General features: G+C 56.5%; 2 protein-coding genes across 2 annotated transcripts; one reads left to right on the top strand and one right to left on the bottom strand.

Annotated features, from left to right (window-relative positions):
- Positions 1 to 358: 358 nt before the first annotated feature.
- On the top strand, positions 359 to 7,639 carry LOC141952943 (ectonucleoside triphosphate diphosphohydrolase 8-like). Its single transcript, XM_074891095.1, has 9 exons — positions 359 to 481; positions 1,407 to 1,524; positions 2,052 to 2,202; positions 3,275 to 3,434; positions 4,244 to 4,477; positions 5,526 to 5,798; positions 6,305 to 6,415; positions 7,079 to 7,216; positions 7,457 to 7,639. The coding sequence occupies exons 1-9, from the start codon at positions 359 to 361 to the stop codon at positions 7,637 to 7,639; spliced, it is 1,491 nt and encodes a 496-aa protein (XP_074747196.1).
- Positions 7,640 to 9,920: 2,281 nt separating this feature from the next.
- On the bottom strand, positions 9,921 to 16,110 carry LOC141952911 (ectonucleoside triphosphate diphosphohydrolase 8-like). Its single transcript, XM_074890981.1, has 10 exons — positions 15,946 to 16,110; positions 15,520 to 15,657; positions 14,743 to 14,860; positions 13,913 to 14,063; positions 13,209 to 13,368; positions 12,851 to 13,081; positions 11,603 to 11,866; positions 11,107 to 11,217; positions 10,663 to 10,800; positions 9,921 to 10,306 (listed from the first exon to the last, which is right to left on the bottom strand). The coding sequence occupies exons 2-10, from the start codon at positions 15,643 to 15,645 to the stop codon at positions 10,097 to 10,099; spliced, it is 1,509 nt and encodes a 502-aa protein (XP_074747082.1). The 5' UTR covers positions 15,646 to 15,657; positions 15,946 to 16,110; the 3' UTR covers positions 9,921 to 10,096.
- Positions 16,111 to 16,604: the final 494 nt, after the last annotated feature.

Genomic DNA, 16,604 nt, shown 5'->3' with positions numbered 1-16,604 from the left:
TTTGGTGCAGTGTTTCTTTTGCTCCTCCTGGACCTGATCCTTCCCGGTAGTGGTGAGCTGAGCAGGAGTGGGTGCGGGACCTGGAAGACTGTTGCAATCCCATCGTGACTGTGCCAGGCTGCTGGGCAACCAACCCCTCTTTCCTCCAGCCCCCCCTATTTTATCCTAGTGTGGCTTTTCCCAGGAAAAGATCTGATTATCCTCCAGGATTTCCAGGTTACACAGCTTAAGATAACGTCAGCATGGGGACAACTTTCGGAGCTGATCTCCTTGCAGCTCTCACTGACTAGCTTGTTCCCAGCTGGCCGTGTCCAACCACCTTTCTCCTGTGTTTGGCTTTGCAGGAGCCTTCGCCACAATGTTTGTTAACAAGAAGCACTTCACCAGTGCCATTGTCGGGGCACTGGTCGCACTCTCCATCATTGCCCTTGTTCTCAGCCTGGTGAGGATTGAAGATGTCACCCTGCCACCCACAGTCAAGGTGAGCCCAAAAGAAGGTCCCCGAGCACCACTGCAGAGACCTGTCACCTTGGCAGGTGCTCAGAGGCAACAGCTCATCTTCCAGGTTAGGAGGTGAAGGGGGGTTGGCAGGAACTACCTTTTAGTACCTGGGTGGGTGTTTTCTTCCCATCTCAAGGTGCAGGCAGAAGAAATACAGCCTGGCCACCTCGAAATCGGGTGTGGGAAACCTCCTCTGAAACTAGCCAGCATGCTATGCGCTTGACGTGTTTCGAGGAGATTACCTTGGGTCAGATGGGTAGGGCAAAGCCCTCCCAGGGCACCGCACTGCAGGGCAATGCACCTCCACATGGCCTTTGTTCCTGCCAGGTCCCACCAGCCTGTCCTAACCGGCTCACACGACAGCATAAGCATCGTGGCTCCTCCCTGTCTCTCCCTTGCCGCTTGGCATCCCACCCTGGCTGCTGGAAGAGGGCTGGCACAGTTTCAGGGTGAGGTGGAGGGCTTTACAGGGGAGAGGCACACGGTTGGGTGCTCCCAGACTGGGGCTGGTGTGGCCCTGCCAGTCTCTGCCCAGGCTGGGTGCAGCCATGGGTAGCAGAGAGCACTGGAGATGGGCGAGTTGCTGGTCCCAAGGTGCGGCCAGTGTAGACACAAAAAGTATGTAACCAAGAAAGAAAATAAAAAGGCATGAGGAAACAACTAAGAAAATGTTTGTGTAAGCTGGCATTGCTGCACAGACCTCAGCAGAGGGAATGAAAAAGTCCCTCAGTTGCTGTGAGAAATGCCCATGCGGAGGCCATGCCCTGTCACTGCTCTGCTCTGCCATGGTGCAGCTAGCTGTGCCTTAGAGAGATATTTTTTGGGGGCATCCTCTGGCCTCACCACCCTGGCAGTGCAGGATGCTGATCCTCCCGACAGTGTGATGTCTTGGTTTTTCCTTCCAGTATGGGATGGTGTTTGATGCAGGCTCGTCCCACACCTCCCTGTTTGTCTACGAGTGGGATTCAGACAAGGAGAACGACACCGGTGTGGTCAGCCAGAACTTGACCTGTGATGTCCAGGGTCAGTATCCCCCTGCCATGTGTTCAGTGCTGCCCTGAGTGTTCATGTGGTGGGTGGGATGTCCTGGCCCTTCCTTTTATTGTCCTGCCCACGCTGGGCAGCTCTGTCCATCCTGCTGGCACTGCTGGCACGGTGGGGAGCCCTGGCTGCAGGCAGAGTGGTCCCTGACTCCCTGCTGGCTTCACTCATGGTTGGAGGGCCCTCAGCACCATGTGCCCACACACTTGGTGGGACCGAAGCACCTTGATGTTGCTCTGGATTTTCATTCCTCCACCTTGGACTGCTCCTGGCTGCCCAAGCTGCTGTCCTGGCTGGGGAAGGTCTCAGTCATAGAGGTGGGGACACTGCTGAAAACATGGGAGACATGGGGAGGCCATAGGAGAGGAACATAAGCATGGTTCGGTCAGGTCTCGGGGGACCCTGGAAAAGCTAAGAGGTGACAGACCTCACTGCCCTGTGCCACCTTGCCCCCACATCCATGTCCTCAGCAGTTCCCATCAGCCTGTCCCATCCTGACTCTCTTCCAGGGCAAGGCATATCAAGCTATGCCAATGATCCCGCAAAAGCTGGTGATTCCCTAAGGGAGTGCCTGAATAAAGCCATGAAGGTTGTTCCTGCTGGAAAACAGAGGGATGTCCCAGCTTATCTCGGAGCAACAGCAGGCATGAGGCTACTGAGGTACTGCTGTGGGGCATGGGGGTGATGGAGCAGTGACTGAGCTGCCAGCAGCCACTGCCAGAATACAGTGTCCTGCTTGGGGCCAGGCTACCAGGAGGTCCCAGCTCTCATGATGCCATGAACAAGTGACTGGGGAGTGAGGAGAAGGCAGCCCAGTGGGGACACATGGGTGGCTGAGCAGTCCTGAGCGACTGGCCCTGGGGCAGAGAGGCTGCTCAGAGGTGTCTGTTGGTGTCCTGGGACCCCACGTCCCAGGATGGTGCTGCATGCCCAATTCCAAGCAAAAATTGCTTCTCAGAGCTCTTTGTTTACTCTTCATTATTTCTGAAACACAAGGGAGTTGAGATGCCACCAGGAGAGGTGCCATCTGCCCAGATGGATGGGTGCTGGTGGGGGAGAGGGGGGCAAGGTAGGAGGCAACGAGGTGCTGCGGGACCAGCCCTTACCTTTCACCAGCCCATATTATCTCTCTTCAAATGTCAACCTTCATTTCATGGTTCTTGGTTTTATGGTTGCAGATATCTAACATTATTTCTGTGCCCTGGCAATTAGACCCCTTCATTGGGAAAGAGCCAGGTCATAGCCTGAAGGTTACTTGCTTCAGAGAGCGAACACATGCTGGCAGCCCCAAGACATCTTCCCCACTCAGAGGTCTGAAACCAGGCTGGCACCTTCCCGAAAGCCCCACCTGAGCTCAGCAACCAGCCCTGGCTTTGGTGAAGTCAGTGGGTGATGTCCAAACCTGGGTTTTGCAGCACAATCCCCTCTGGCCTCCAGCACTAGGAAGATACTTAGGTAGGGAAGGGTGGCCTGGCAAACCTCTGTGTGACTGGGATCAAGCTGCACTGGAGGGAAGAGATTGCTATTGCTCCTAGATTTGTGATGCCAAGTCTAGACAGCTGGGATTTACGCTGTACGAGCAGCTTTGACAAGTTACATAGCAGGAAACATCATTTCACACAAACTGCTTGTTGCAAAAAACAAGTATGTGGAACTGGGGAAAAAAAACCCCAGACTGTTTTGATGTATTGATGTAGCTGGGTACGTGTCCTGACCTTTGAGTCCTTCTTAGGGAACAGAACAGCTCAGCAGCAGATCAAGTCCTGGCTGAAGTTACTAAGACCATGCAAGAGTACCCCGTGGCTTTCAAAGGGGCTCAGATCCTTACAGGAGAGGAGGAGGGGGCTTATGGCTGGATCACCATCAACTACCTGCTAGACTCCTTCACTAAGGTGGGAGAAGGGGGAAACACCCCCTCCTTCTTTCCTAATACAGCTTTTCTGATTTTTCTTAAGCGCAGAAGGAAAGGTCAGGGTTAACAACTTTCTGAAACGATCTAGGGGAGCAGCCAGTTCTCCTCTGGCTCACCTACAGTGAAAGAGGAGGGAGAAATCAGGAGCGGGGGTGTTAAGAGCAAAGGGCACATGTCCGCACCATAGGGACACAGGGTCTCTTGGGGACAGCGGGGTCAGCCGTACAGCCCAGTGGGGACCATTTGCTCCTGCTGGGCTTTGTCTCACTGCCCTGGGAAGGTCTATCTCTGTGTGGCTCTGGGAGACTCGAATTTGGCTTCAATGTGCCAGTCTGAAGGAAGCTTGAACCAAACCTCTTTCCTGCCACCCTCTATCCCAGCACCACCACAGCTGAGAGTGGTGCTGGCACCGCTGGGCTCCTGTGCAAGCTGCTGGAGGAGTTCTGTCCTTCCCCTTGCACCGATGCCTCTGCCGCCTGCTCTTCAGGAAGGGCAGCCCCTCCAAGCCAGGTCCTCACCAGCTCTTTGGTCTGGGGACCGGTGACTCAGAGCCATGTGAGCCCACAGAACGTTGGCACAATTCAATCTCTGTTTTTTCTGGCTCTGATAAATGGCCAGGCTGGTTGGGCAGGGAAGGCAGTGGGGCCTCACGTAGGGAAATAATTGAATTGAATACCTGTTGAATTTAGTAATAAAACCCTATTGACTTCAGTGGGTTGAGAATTTTGCTCAGGGCAAGTAAACCCAGCCCTGTGCTACTCCTCTTCCTCTCCTGTCTTGCCTTGGCAGTACTCCCCCAAAGCACACACGTGGGTTCGTCCAGAGGCAGCCAACATTTTTGGGGCACTGGATCTTGGAGGAGCATCCACTCAGATCAGCTTTATGCCTGAAAGTTCAGTGATGAATTGGAATGAAACCTCCAAGTTCACATTGTACGGGTATAACTACAACATCTACACACACAGCTACCTCTGCTACGGGCAGAATGAGATGCTGAAGCGACTGGCAAAAGAATTAATTGCGGTGAGAGGGGAACTGGGGGGTAATTGGACTCTGGTTTCATGATACCAACCATGGACTTGTTAATGCCTAAAAGAAGAACAGGCAATGCTCTTCCAGAGGGGCATCAGCAGGGACTGAGAGCAGGTACAGACTCCTTGGAGTCTGGTAGGCAGAGGTGGAGAGGAGCATAGGAAGCATCAGAAGGGGTGGCTCAGGAGGGGTCTTCAGGCTCTACAGAGCTGCCTTGCACAGGGTGTGGAAAAGGCAGGACCAGGCTCTTCTCAGAGGTGCAAGGTGACAAGGCAAGAGGCAACGGGCACAAGCTGGAACACGCGAGTTTCCAAACAGATGCAGGGGAAATGTTTTTCTCAATAAGAATGGACAAATATCAGAATAGGACCCAGAAATGCTGTGGAGTCACCAACATTGGAGATATTCAGAACTTGATGGGACAAGGCTCTGAGCAACCCAATCTAGCTGATCATGCTTTAAGGAGGAGGTTGGCACAGAGACCCTATAGCTCCCCCCAAACCTCAACTGCTCTGTGACTGCACAGACCGGAGAAAAGTGAGCCAGAGATCTTTCTCAGGCCAATTTTTGGAAGGTGAGAGGGGAAGAGGGTCTTCATGGAGCTGCGCCTTGCCAGGAGAAGCAGCCTTGGTGAGCTAGAAGGGTTTGCTCATGATGCACAGCCAGGACGGTCCCAGGTGGTGTCCCTGGCTGGGGCTGGAGCTAGAGACAGAGCTAGAGCTGGGGTGGAGAGGGTTTTGCATGCCCCAAATCATGGCACCCTGGCCAGGGTAGAGACGTGCTGGGTCCCTGAAATTGGTCTGCTTCCGTAGGAGAGGGAATGAGACAAAGCAGAGTGAGAATTAGTGTTGAGCTCAGGCTGAGACTGCAGATAGCCAGCAAGATCAGGACTAAACAGCAGGAGGGTCTTTCCCTGCTGAGGACGTGGGAGATGCCTGTGCCCGTGGCTTTAGGGGGAGCGCTGGGTGAAGCCTCACACCCGTCATGCCTGCCAAGAGGGTTTGGAGGGGGCTGCAGCCTGTGATTTTGCTATTCCCAGGAGTCATCCTCCAGCACGCGAGTCGATCACCCTTGCTACCCAAAAGACTACAATGAAACCATCTCGCTGTCTTCCTTCTGCACCAGCCCCTGCACGAACCAGAGTGACCCACACCTGATCCTCAGTGACAGGAACGTGACCCTGGAGGGCAGGGGCAATGCCAGTGGGTGCCTGGCTGCCATCAAGAAGCTGTTCAACTTCTCGGCATGTGGCCAGCGCCAGGACTGCACCTTTGACGGTGTCTACCAGCCCCCAGTCAGAGGGCAGTTCATTGTAAGGCAAATCCCATCCTCCCACCTCCGAGGCAGAGCATGTCCCCGGGTGCAGTGGTGTCCCTGTGTGTCCCCTGGCACTGTCACCTCCCTGCAGCAGAACAGGGGCAAGAAGCTCCCAAATTACCACTGCCCCAGGGCATACCAGGGATTGCTGTCTCAGGTTTTCCAGCCAGCTCTCCGAATGGGGCCATGTTAACAAAACAGGTGCTTAATCAAAAAACAACTTTTCAGTAAAAAAACCCCAGCTTAGCCAGCAGCTTGCAGGCAAGGCTCTGCCTGCACTCCATGTGCTGCCGTAGCCAGCAGGCACCTACACTCCCAGCTCATCATCTCTGCTGGGACATGGACAATGACGCCGTGGGACTATACAAGGGTGGGACAAACCTGGTGAAGTGGTGAAGGACAAACCCCACCTCCTGCTTCAAGGGGCGTGGGGGGTGGTCAGCTGTCTGGGGGCGTTTTCCCTACTGTAGCTCAATGACATTTCTGCCTCTTGCCTTTCAGGCCTTCTCTGCCTTTTACTATAACTTCAAGTTTCTCAACCTGACCAAGGGGCAATCGCTGGCCACTGTCAGGGAGACCATCGAGCATTTCTGCACAAGAAGCTGGGAAAATGTACGTTCCCCACAATGGAAGGCTGTGGGGAAGCTTCAGAAGCAAAGGGGCCCTGGGGTGGGGGAAGAGGAGCAGGGACCCCTCCAGGGCAAGGCTCCCCGGTTGCTAAGCTGTGCCCTACACAGTGGAGCCATCCCTGAGCTCTGTGTGGGAGCCAGGACCATCCTGCACCCACCCTTGGGGGCCCTCCTTGCTCATGCAACACTGAGAAAGGGGCAGCCAGGGCAGGTGAAGGCAGCAAAATCTCTCCTCCAGCACAGGAGCTGGGGATGGAGGTGGGTCTGTAGCACTGGAGGATGCTGAGAGGAGAGTCAGCTGCTGGCACCACTCTGGAAACAAGTCAAATGGGCATGGATAAGGCCAAGAGGTGCTAGGACCTCCATGGGGCAGAGAGCAGGAGCCCCTTGCATGAGGAGGCTGAGATGGGAGGATCTGGGGCAGGAGGAACTCCAGTATGTCTCTCTACGTGGAGAGTAAACCCTCCCCAAAGGAGTTGCCCCATGCGGCCAGGTCCAAAATACCTGCCTGGTCCAGACGTCTTTTTCTGGATGCTGGTGGCTGTGGAGCCATTGCCCCTCATGCAGCAGTCATCAGGACACTGTCCCTGCATGGAAACTGGCTGCAAATGACTTCCCTTCCTCCCCAAACATGTCCCCACCCCAGCTGTCTTCTAGCTACCCTAAAGAGAATCCTGAGCGACTGCCTAAATACTGCGCCAACGCCAACTACATCCTCACGCTCCTCCTCGACGCCTACAAGTTCAATGAGACCAGCTGGAACAACATCTTCTTTCGGATGAAGGTAGGCAGCGAACCCAGCCTGCAGGCAGGAGTAGAGGCAGTGCTGGGGAAAAGAGCCAGCTTCCCGCGTTGGGGGGGTGCTGAGAGCCACGGTCCAGAAAGCCCTGCTTGCCCCACATCCCAGCATGGGTGTGGGGCCAGCTACTGCACCCCATTTGGGCCATACAGGAGTAGGTGGCCCTGTGTCGTCGGTGTGGCTTTCCTGCAGGGCTAACTCATCATCCCCTCTCTCTTCGGCCAGGCGGGGAGCGCTGATGTCGGCTGGACGCTGGGCTACATGCTGAACCTCACCAACATGATCCCAGCGGAGCCTCCAACACAGGTGAAGGGGCATGTTCCTTCCCTGTGGGCTGCGGCCATCACCTTCATCATCCTCACCCTTGCCTTGGGGTTTGCTGCCCTGCTCCTGCTCTTGTGGGTGTAGGAGCCCAACTGCATTTCAGAGCCTGGAAGGAGCACGTTGGGGCTGGAGGGCTCCCTGCACTGCAGTGCACTGCACTTCTGCCAGCAGGACTGGCAGCCTGAGGCTGGTTCAGTGATGATGAGCACGTGATCCTCTACAGCCCTGAAGAACTGAGGTCTGGCCTTCCATGGGACTGGCCCCAACATGCAGATAGGCACCTTGGGAGGTTTCCAGAGGAGCTCCGCTCCTGTGGAGTCCTGCTGGGATCATTCCACATACCACAGGAACCCCAGCCATGCCTATCTGCCTCCTCACACCACTGTGCCTGTCATAGATATGGCCTCCATCCCACCGGCTGGCACATGGGGCCATGGAGAGCCAGCCTGGCCATGGAAGAGCTCCCGGAGTGCCACACTGTTAGTGCACAGCTGCAGGCACTTGGTGACAGGGTGACTTGGTGACAGAGAACCAAGAGAGATGTGAAAGGCTGCAAAGTACCGTGCAAGCTGGAGAACTAGAGAAGACCTTTGCTGTTGCACCCCCAGGTCCTATTCCACAGCCACCGTATCTGTGCACACCTTGGGCTGCAGATACCCTGTTAGTGAGACAAGCTGGAGGAGGGCATAAATGGCCCAGGCCAGTGCAATGCTGGGTCTGAGAACAGTTGCCAACAGCCAGGCGGGTCCGTGCCAGGTCTGCCAGCATGAGGGCTTGCAAGGCTCTGCAGTATCCCAGCTGGCTCTCCTGAGGGTGTATCGTTTGGATGTATCTCATGGTCTTGGAGACAGAAGACAAATTGAGCATCCAAAGTCAGAAACATGGTCCATGCCTCCCCAGAGGATCCATCTCATCTCATCTCATCTCATCTCATCTCATCTCATCTCATCTCATCTCATCTCATCTCATCTCATCTCATCTCATCTCATCTCATCTCATCTCATCTCATCTCATCCTCCTTTTCTTCTGGGATAAAGGGATCGATGTTCCCAAGTGTCTTCCTGGAGACAACATTGTCCCACCAGCAGAAGGCCTGGACACCGTGGTGTCGGTCTGAGACTCCAGCAGGCTGCAGTCCTGCCCTGACCCTGTGCACATGGCTGGGCTGGGTCCTGGCCACGACTGCACCCTTGCCTTTACCTTTGGTTCTGCTCATTTGTTATCTGCCCTGTGGATGATTCATCTTGTTATTTGCCTTCTGGCAGCCAGGAGCTGACCTTTGGTGTCTCTGCAGAAAGGCAGGCATCTCACAGCTCTCGTCCTCCAAATAAACATTGTAAAGGGCAGCCAATGAGGAAATGCCTGTTACTTTGCTCCTGAACAGTTATGATTTTATTGTTTCCATCTTCCAGGTAAGGGCTGGTGATGATGGGGACTCAGGGGAGAGTCAACATTTCTCAGTGCTATGGGAGATGTCCTTGGAGACCTCTCAGCATCTGCAATACCTCAGAGAGGAGCCAGCAGGGCACAAGGACAGGTCTTCTCCTGATGAGAGCTGGGCTGTCCTCACCTCATCCCACCTCACCCATCCACTGGCCACCAGTGGGACTCCCCAAAAACGTAAAGGGGGCCCCAGGAGCTGCCCTGACATGTCCCAGCAGTGTTCCCACATCACCCTGTATGCTGGAAAGGGAGGATGAGATGTCTGCCAGGCACAGATGGGGTGCAGATGGACCAGAGAGGAACCTCGTGCAGGAGAGCAGGGTGCTACTGCCATCCCCCACCTCACAGGGCTTCCCAGTCCTGGGCAGAGCCTGAGTCCCATCTACCAGGCCAGCTTCCCCCCATAGTCCCATTGCCACTGCCCCTCTGTCTGGCACCGAATAGAACAGAGTAGAATATTTTCAGTTGGAAGGGACCTACAATGATCATCTAGTCCAACTGCCTGGCCGCTTCAGCGCTGACCAAAAGTTAAAGCTTGTTATTAAGGGCATCGTCCAAATGCCTCTTAAACATTTACAGACTTGGGGCATCGACCACCTCTCTGGGGAGCCTGTTCCAGTGTCTGACCACCCTCTTGGTGGCCATGGGTGATGCAGGCTCTTGTCCTGGGATGGGGCAGGACATATCTGCCCCACATGCACTATCTGCTGCAGGCTGTAACCAGCCCCGTGATGATCCTGTTGCTTTCAGACACCTCTTCTCTCTTCCCTGACCCACCAGTCCCATCATCTCCAGCCACCCCACATCACTGTGGTCCCCACACCCACAGCACTCAGCCTCTGCTCTACACGTCCATGTCCCACCTCCTAGAGTATCTCCAACCAAGAGTGAGGGGAAAGGAGAACCAGACAGCACAGAGCTACAGGGAGGATTTTTTAAAGCCTATGCTGGTTCCAGCTCACAAGGCCAGGACACAGGTGCCCCACATTACAAGTTCACAGCTTCTGGACATATAGGGGTGATTCCCAGGTCTGTAAGTCCTCACACAAGCATGGTAGGAGGACTAAGTGTCTTTGGCAGCCTCTGGAGCTGGCGCTGCTAGAGACTCTCATAACCGGAGGAGTTTTTCTGGCAGCATATGACTGTGAGCAGGCAGAAGATGAGGATGAGCATGACAGCCAGTAAAACTGTGGCTGCTACCCAGTTGCTTCTCTGGAGCCCTACAACTCTCTGGGGAGTCTCCGAGGGAATCATGTTGGTGAGATTGAGCATGTAGCCCAGAGTCCAGCCCACATCTACATTAGCGACCTGTGCAGACAGAGAACAAAGAGAGATGTGAAAGGCTGCAGAGTACCATGCAAGCCAGAGAACTAGAGAACACCTTTGCTGTTGCACCCCCAGGTCTTGATCCACAGCCACTGTATCTGTGCACACTCTGGGCTGCAGATACCCTGTTAGTGAGACAAGCTGGGAGAGGGCATAAATGGCCCAGGCAGGTGCCTGTGAGTGTAACTCAAGAGCTGCCCTGGGCACAGACAGTGGACTGTGCTGCCCCGTTATTCCCTGCTCCCCCATCCAGGCAGAGCAGGGGCAGTGACAGGGTGGGCACGAATCATTTCATGGCATGAAGCGTGGAAGCTGGGGGCTGCCAGGCACTTTCCTACCTGCTGAACAAAGTGGATATCAAGCCACGTCGTGTGGTTGAATTTGTAGCCTTGCAGGAGAAGGGTGAGGATGTAGGAGCTTGCTGCACAGACGTCACGGAGGTGGGTCCTGTTCATGGTGGGGAACTCTTCCTGCATCTGCAGAGGTGGAAGAGCCGGGGGGTACTGCCAGCACAGAGCAGTGCTCTGTACACCCACACTGTGGGGAAGAGCCCCACAGTGCATCTGGAAGCAAAGACCCGGGACTGCCTGAGCTTGGGGAGCAAGGAGGACCCAGGAGGCTGCAGGCTGCTCTTCCATCTCTCTCCCTGTCCAGAGATTTTTGTGTTCCACCCATCTCCCTCCAGCTGCTCTCTGTGCAGCAGAGGATGTGCTGCAGATGAGCCCTCAGGCTACCCAGATCCCAGGTGAAACGTGGGTGTCATCTCCTAGGCAGGACCTCACCTTCTCCCAGCTGATGATGCAGAATTGCCTGACGGTGTCATTGACCAAGCTCAGGGACTGCCCTCCAGTCAGGTTCAGAAAGTGAAGGTTGTGATAAAGCCCTGAAAAGGCCTGTGGGTGTTTAAGACCAAAGGCAGCAGGTTAGTGAAGCACCCAGGCCACTGCCATCCCCGCCCCACCCCTCCCTCCGGGTGCTCTGCAGGTTCTTAAGGCCACCTCTCAGCACGGCAGGGTGATGCTTGTTGACCTGCTTGGAGGGATCCCTGGGACTACTCCCCACACCGAAAGAGATTGGTGCTGTGACAAGAGAGGTCTGGGTCTGCCTGGCACACTGGAGAGCACCCTGCATGTCTCCATGCACTGGGCACATCCCAGCTTTCAGGGCTGGCACTATTCAGACTTCTCTCATACACCAATTTTCCCGGGGTCGTGGCCAGCCTCTGGTGACCTAAAACCCCCCACCCCTGCCACAGCCATGGAGATGGAGGCTCCTTACGAAGAACTGTCCCCGCACAGGCGGCTGATAAACCCCGTTGAACCCGCACGTCCTGTTGGCCCCACAGGTGAAGTTGAAGAGTTTCTGGATGGCGGTGCTGCACGCTGCTGGATCCCCTGTCCCTGACACTGTGAGGACCTGTGCAGGGCTGGGTGTGCTCGGTGCATGGACACAGGGACTGTTGTAGAGGTCTGACGTGGTGATGTTCTCCTGGTATCCCGCGGGGTAGCAGGGGTGTGATATCTGCTGGGAAGATGGGCTGCCCTGGAGAGAGTGAGAGCTGTTAGCATTGCCCTGGCACTGAGCATGAGGATGGGAATGAGAGAAACAGCCCACAGACAGTGCCTGTTCCCACACCCAGAGGCAGGACACTAGCATGGTGGCCCCACCAACCATGGGGTCTTGTCCACAGGGTGCAGGCACAGAATCATGAGGACAAGCATGGTGTGACCACGCTGTGGTCAGAGATCAGCTACAGTGATGGTCGCATGCCCAAGGCCTTGGGAGTTTGCATCCTGTGCTGACTGTGGACCCATTCTGTCCCTAGTCTTCCTTTGTAGGGTCACCAGACTCAGGGGAGATCCAAAGCTGAGAAGCCATTTAAGCAAAATCAAAATGGATACTGATTTCTCTTTGCAATGTGCTCTGGACGTGGTCTTTTGCCCATTCCAACCAGCATGAGTTGGCATTGAGTCCTCACCCCACAGCCAAGCTATGGACATGAGTGTGCCCCTGTACACTGCTTCCCTTCACTCTCCCATGGCCAGCACCTACTGCTGAAGACCAGCAGGTTCAGATTTCTACCCATAAACCCAAGTTATTCATTACCATACTGGTGCTAAAAAACCTCTCTGGGTTTTCCCCAACCTTCTAGCACCTAGCAGGTTCCCTCCTCCAGGTCTGGGTCCTTCCAGCCCCCTGTGATTGAGGCTGAGCTGACACAGCCCCTCCATGAGGACAGGGATGGAGATCTGGTGGGCAAGATGGCCCTGGGACAGGGTCCCCAGGCACCCACCACCCCGGCAGCCCTGTGGTCAGGCATCCTGCTTTGGGGTGTCCACCTCCATCTTGGCTCAATCCTGCCCTCTGCTGTTGGGACACCCCTGGGATGGCTCCTGCCATGGTGGCCCTGTTGTACCCACCATCCTCACCGGGGTTAGCACAAAGGCACAGAGCCCAGTAGTCATCAGAGTGAGATCAGGGCTCAGGCTACATGTAGCTGAGGAGCACAAGGCTGGAGGCGGTTACCTGGTGCAAGGATGCCATCAGCATCTTCAGGGCTTGATTTTGCCCATAACAGAGGTAGCTGTGGGTGTAAATGGAGTAGTTGGCCCCGTACAGCCTGAGGAGGGATCTTGTGCTGCTGTCATCTATGGTGGTCCCAGGAAGGAAAGTGATCTGGGTTGAAGCTCCACCGAGATCCAGAGCTCCAACCACATCCTCTGCTGGTGGGTGGGTCCACTCGCCTGTGAAGGAGCACTGCCCAGCACTGGGAGTTACCCACGGGGACCCGGCACAGGGTGACCACAGGGACATTGGCTTCCCAGGCCAGACCGCAGCACAGCAGGGAGGGGAGACCCCCTCCGCCCTCTCCCCGAGCTCACACCTTGACAAGCATCTCCAGCAGGTAGTTGATGGTGATCCAGCTGAAGGAGCCCTCCTCGTTCCCCGTGAGGATCTGAGCTCCGCGGAAGTCCACAGGGTACTCGTCAATGGCCTTGGAGACCTCAGCGAAGACCTGCTCAGCCTTGGTGCTGTTCTGCTCCCTGCCCAGGGAAGGAGATAAATACCGTGCAGTGGAGGAGGCAATGGCCAGGGAGCTTTCAGAGCAGGGCTAACAGCAAGGGACTGCTGTCCTCTGCGGAGGAGCGGGGCTGCTCAGAGACAAGGCACATCCCCATCCATCGCTGCCCTGCCTGCAGGACGGCTCCTGCAAGCTGCCAAATCCCTCAACTGGTGCACCGGGAGTCTCCCTAAAAGTGCTGCCCACAGGCTCTGCCTGAGCATGCGGGAAGGTTAAGGCAAGTCTGGCAAAGGAGGCTCATCCACCTCTGGGGCTGCTGCCAGGCTGGTGCTGGACTGGGCTGGGGGGTTTCTCTGTGGGCACGGCGAGCGGCTCTCCTGGACACCCCGGCAGACTGCAGACGTGGATGCTCTGCCCATCACCATGGCCTGCCCGGGCAGCAGCCCCTGATACCCCCAGCCCCCCGTGCCCCCAGCCCCCTGTCCCAGCCCCCTGCACTGGCTACGATGCAGAAACGCGCAGTGGGGAAGGGCTTGGAGGTGGTCGGCTCCGGGCAGTGCCAGTACCTCAGCAGCCGCATGCCCGCTGTGGCCCCCAGGTAGGTGGGGGTGTCCCGCTGCTGCTCTGCTGGGATGATCTTCATGGCCTTGTCCAGGCAGGGCTTCAGGATGGCTCCAGCCTCAGCGGGGTTGTCTGCATAGCTGGAGATGCCGGGTCCTGCAAGAGGGCACCCCGTGATGGAGCGAGCTCAGTGCTGCCCTGGAGACAGGACAGCAGGGGACATGTCCAGTCATTCGCTAGGCCCAGGGAGCTGTCTGGGCCTCCTTGGCAATACCCAGATGTCCCAACCACAGTCCAAAACTCTGCTGTGTTTGGTGCCGTACAGATACCAAAATGAAAACTGCTGACCCAAAGAGCAGTTAGGAACCACATACAAAAATACAGCAGAAACACAGTAATGTTTAGGGACTTCTACAGACATTTTAGGAGGCCCTGCGGGAACACAAAGCCGCACATTATGAAAGAAGCTGTGAAGAGATGTTGTAGGAAGAAGAGCCAAGGAAGCGGTTGCACTGGAGAAGGAGCAAACTCTGCACATCCAACATCCCAAGGTGCGAGGTGATGCACAGCCACTCGCTGCCAGACTGGACTGGCTCCAGGAACTGTGCTAACTGGGAGCCAAACTCCTTACCCACCTGTGGATCCCCCAGTTACTGTAGGGCTCCCTGAGGTGCAAACTATTCTCCCTAACACTTTACTTTGGTGATTCCACAGACCAACCTCGCTTTGGCCCAGCACAGGCTGAAAGACTCAGATCACCAACGATGCTGTGAGAGTCTGGGACAGTGATCCAGTAGTCTGGGAGAGAGGGATGGGCACGTCCTGGCACACTCACCAGGCACAGTGCAGGCCTCCACCTGGGACACGATGCCAGTGCCGTTCTCCTTGTCTGCGGGCCACCGGTAGATGTAGAGAGCTGTGTGCGTGGAGCCGGCGTCAAACACCAGACCGTACTGGGGGAGGCAGAGGGGACAGGGGGTCACAGCACGCTTGGGGCTGCACCAAGGAGTTTCTGAGAGCTTCTGCTCTCACTTCCTGTGCATGAATGCAAGCAGCGCAGGTTTGCACGTCCAGCTTCCCTTTAGCAGCCCCACTCAACCACTAATCCCCCTGATTTAGCCATTCAAGGGAGCTACAGCTCAGAAAGGGGAGACGTGGAGGTCAGCAGGGTGATTTGCAGAGCAGGGAGGAATCCAGACATGTCCCCGAGGGCTCAGGCTGCCAAAGCTGCTCACAGACCTCACAAGTGTCAAATGTCACAAACCCTATTTTTTGAGTCTGCAAAAGCCAGCAGAAGGCAACAAAAGAGAAAGAAGTAAACCCACCACATGCTCTGGATGTCTGAAAACAGAGAAAAGAAAGTGCCTGGTGTGGAAAACAGCAGCCACAGAAAGAAGGCTGCTCTTCTCTCTCCCTTCCTTTACAAGGAGCCAGGACTGCGGTTTAAGGTGGGGGTGGTTGATCTGTCCAATGCTGCCTTGATCAGGTTAAGCCCAGAAAAGCTTGGCTGGTTATAGGAAGACTTGCAAACCGAGAGGGAGGCAGGGCTGATGGAAGGATAAGGGGTGGAAAGGGGCTGGTGGTCATTCCCCAGGTCCCGCTGGGCACCTACTTTGTTCCTCGTAGGCAGGGCAGCATCCCTCGCCAGGGTCAGGATCAGGAGGAAGACGGCCACCCCCAGCACTCCCAGGATGGCCACGGAGCTCCAGCCCACTGCCCTAAGCAGGCGCGTCTGCATCTCTACGCCAGGCTGTGGGGAGGGATGGTCTTTGCAAGGGCAGCCCCTGCCCTGTCTCTCCAGCTCCTCCCAGGGTCCCCTTTTCCCAGCACATCCCCTAAACACCCCCTGGGACATGGAGCAGCCGGATCTGGAGACCACGATCCTGCCCCTTGGCTGGCAGCAGAGTAACACCCGTCCCAGAGCGGGGCTGAACCCAGACCGTCAGCTCCCGTCCCGGGAAAGGACAGGGGCAAAGGCTCCCTCCTGCCCTGCCCTCAGGGAGGGGGTGGCCGCGGTCCCTGCCAGTCTCCCCCTTACCTGTGCTGGGAGCACCCCTCCTTCCTCGAGCACCCCTCCTTCCTCGGGCGTAGGTGCACAGAGCCCGTTGCTCCTTCTGCCTACCTGCCCCGGGCTCGGCCTGAGGGCAGCTCTGCCTGCCCTGCCTGCCCTGCCTGCCCTGCCTGCGCAGCGCTGCCTGCACCCAGCCCAGCAGAGCGATGCAAAGTGAAAGTGAGGCCTGTGCTGGCCTCGGATGTCCGGGTTGTTTCCTGGCCAGCCCAGGGCGGGAGCTTGGCGCTTTCTGCAGCACAGCGTGGGAGCGGCTGCACCCCGGCCTGCCTGCACTGCTGCCTGCACCCCTGCCTGCACTGCTGCCTGCACCGCTGCCTGCACAGCTGCCTGCACTGCTGCCTGCACTGCTGCCTGCACAGCTGCCTGCACCTCTGCCTGCACTGCTGCCTGCACTGCTGCCTGCACCGCTGCCTGCACTGCTGCCTGCACCTCTGCCTGCACCTCTGCCTGCACTGCTGTCTGCACTGCTGCCTGCACCGCTGCCTGCACCACTGCATGCACCTCTGCATGCACCTCTGCATGCACTGCTGCCTGCACCTCTGCCTCCACGTCTGCCTGCACCACTGCCTGCACCTCTGCATGCACCTCTGCCTGCACTGCTGCCTGCACCGCTGCCTGCACCTCTG

This window comes from Strix uralensis, chromosome 21 (assembly GCF_047716275.1).
Source record: "Strix uralensis isolate ZFMK-TIS-50842 chromosome 21, bStrUra1, whole genome shotgun sequence".
NCBI classification, from domain to species: domain Eukaryota; kingdom Metazoa; phylum Chordata; class Aves; order Strigiformes; family Strigidae; genus Strix; species Strix uralensis.
Note: the sequence above shows the minus strand (reverse complement) of the source record. Positions and strands in the feature narration are given on the sequence as shown.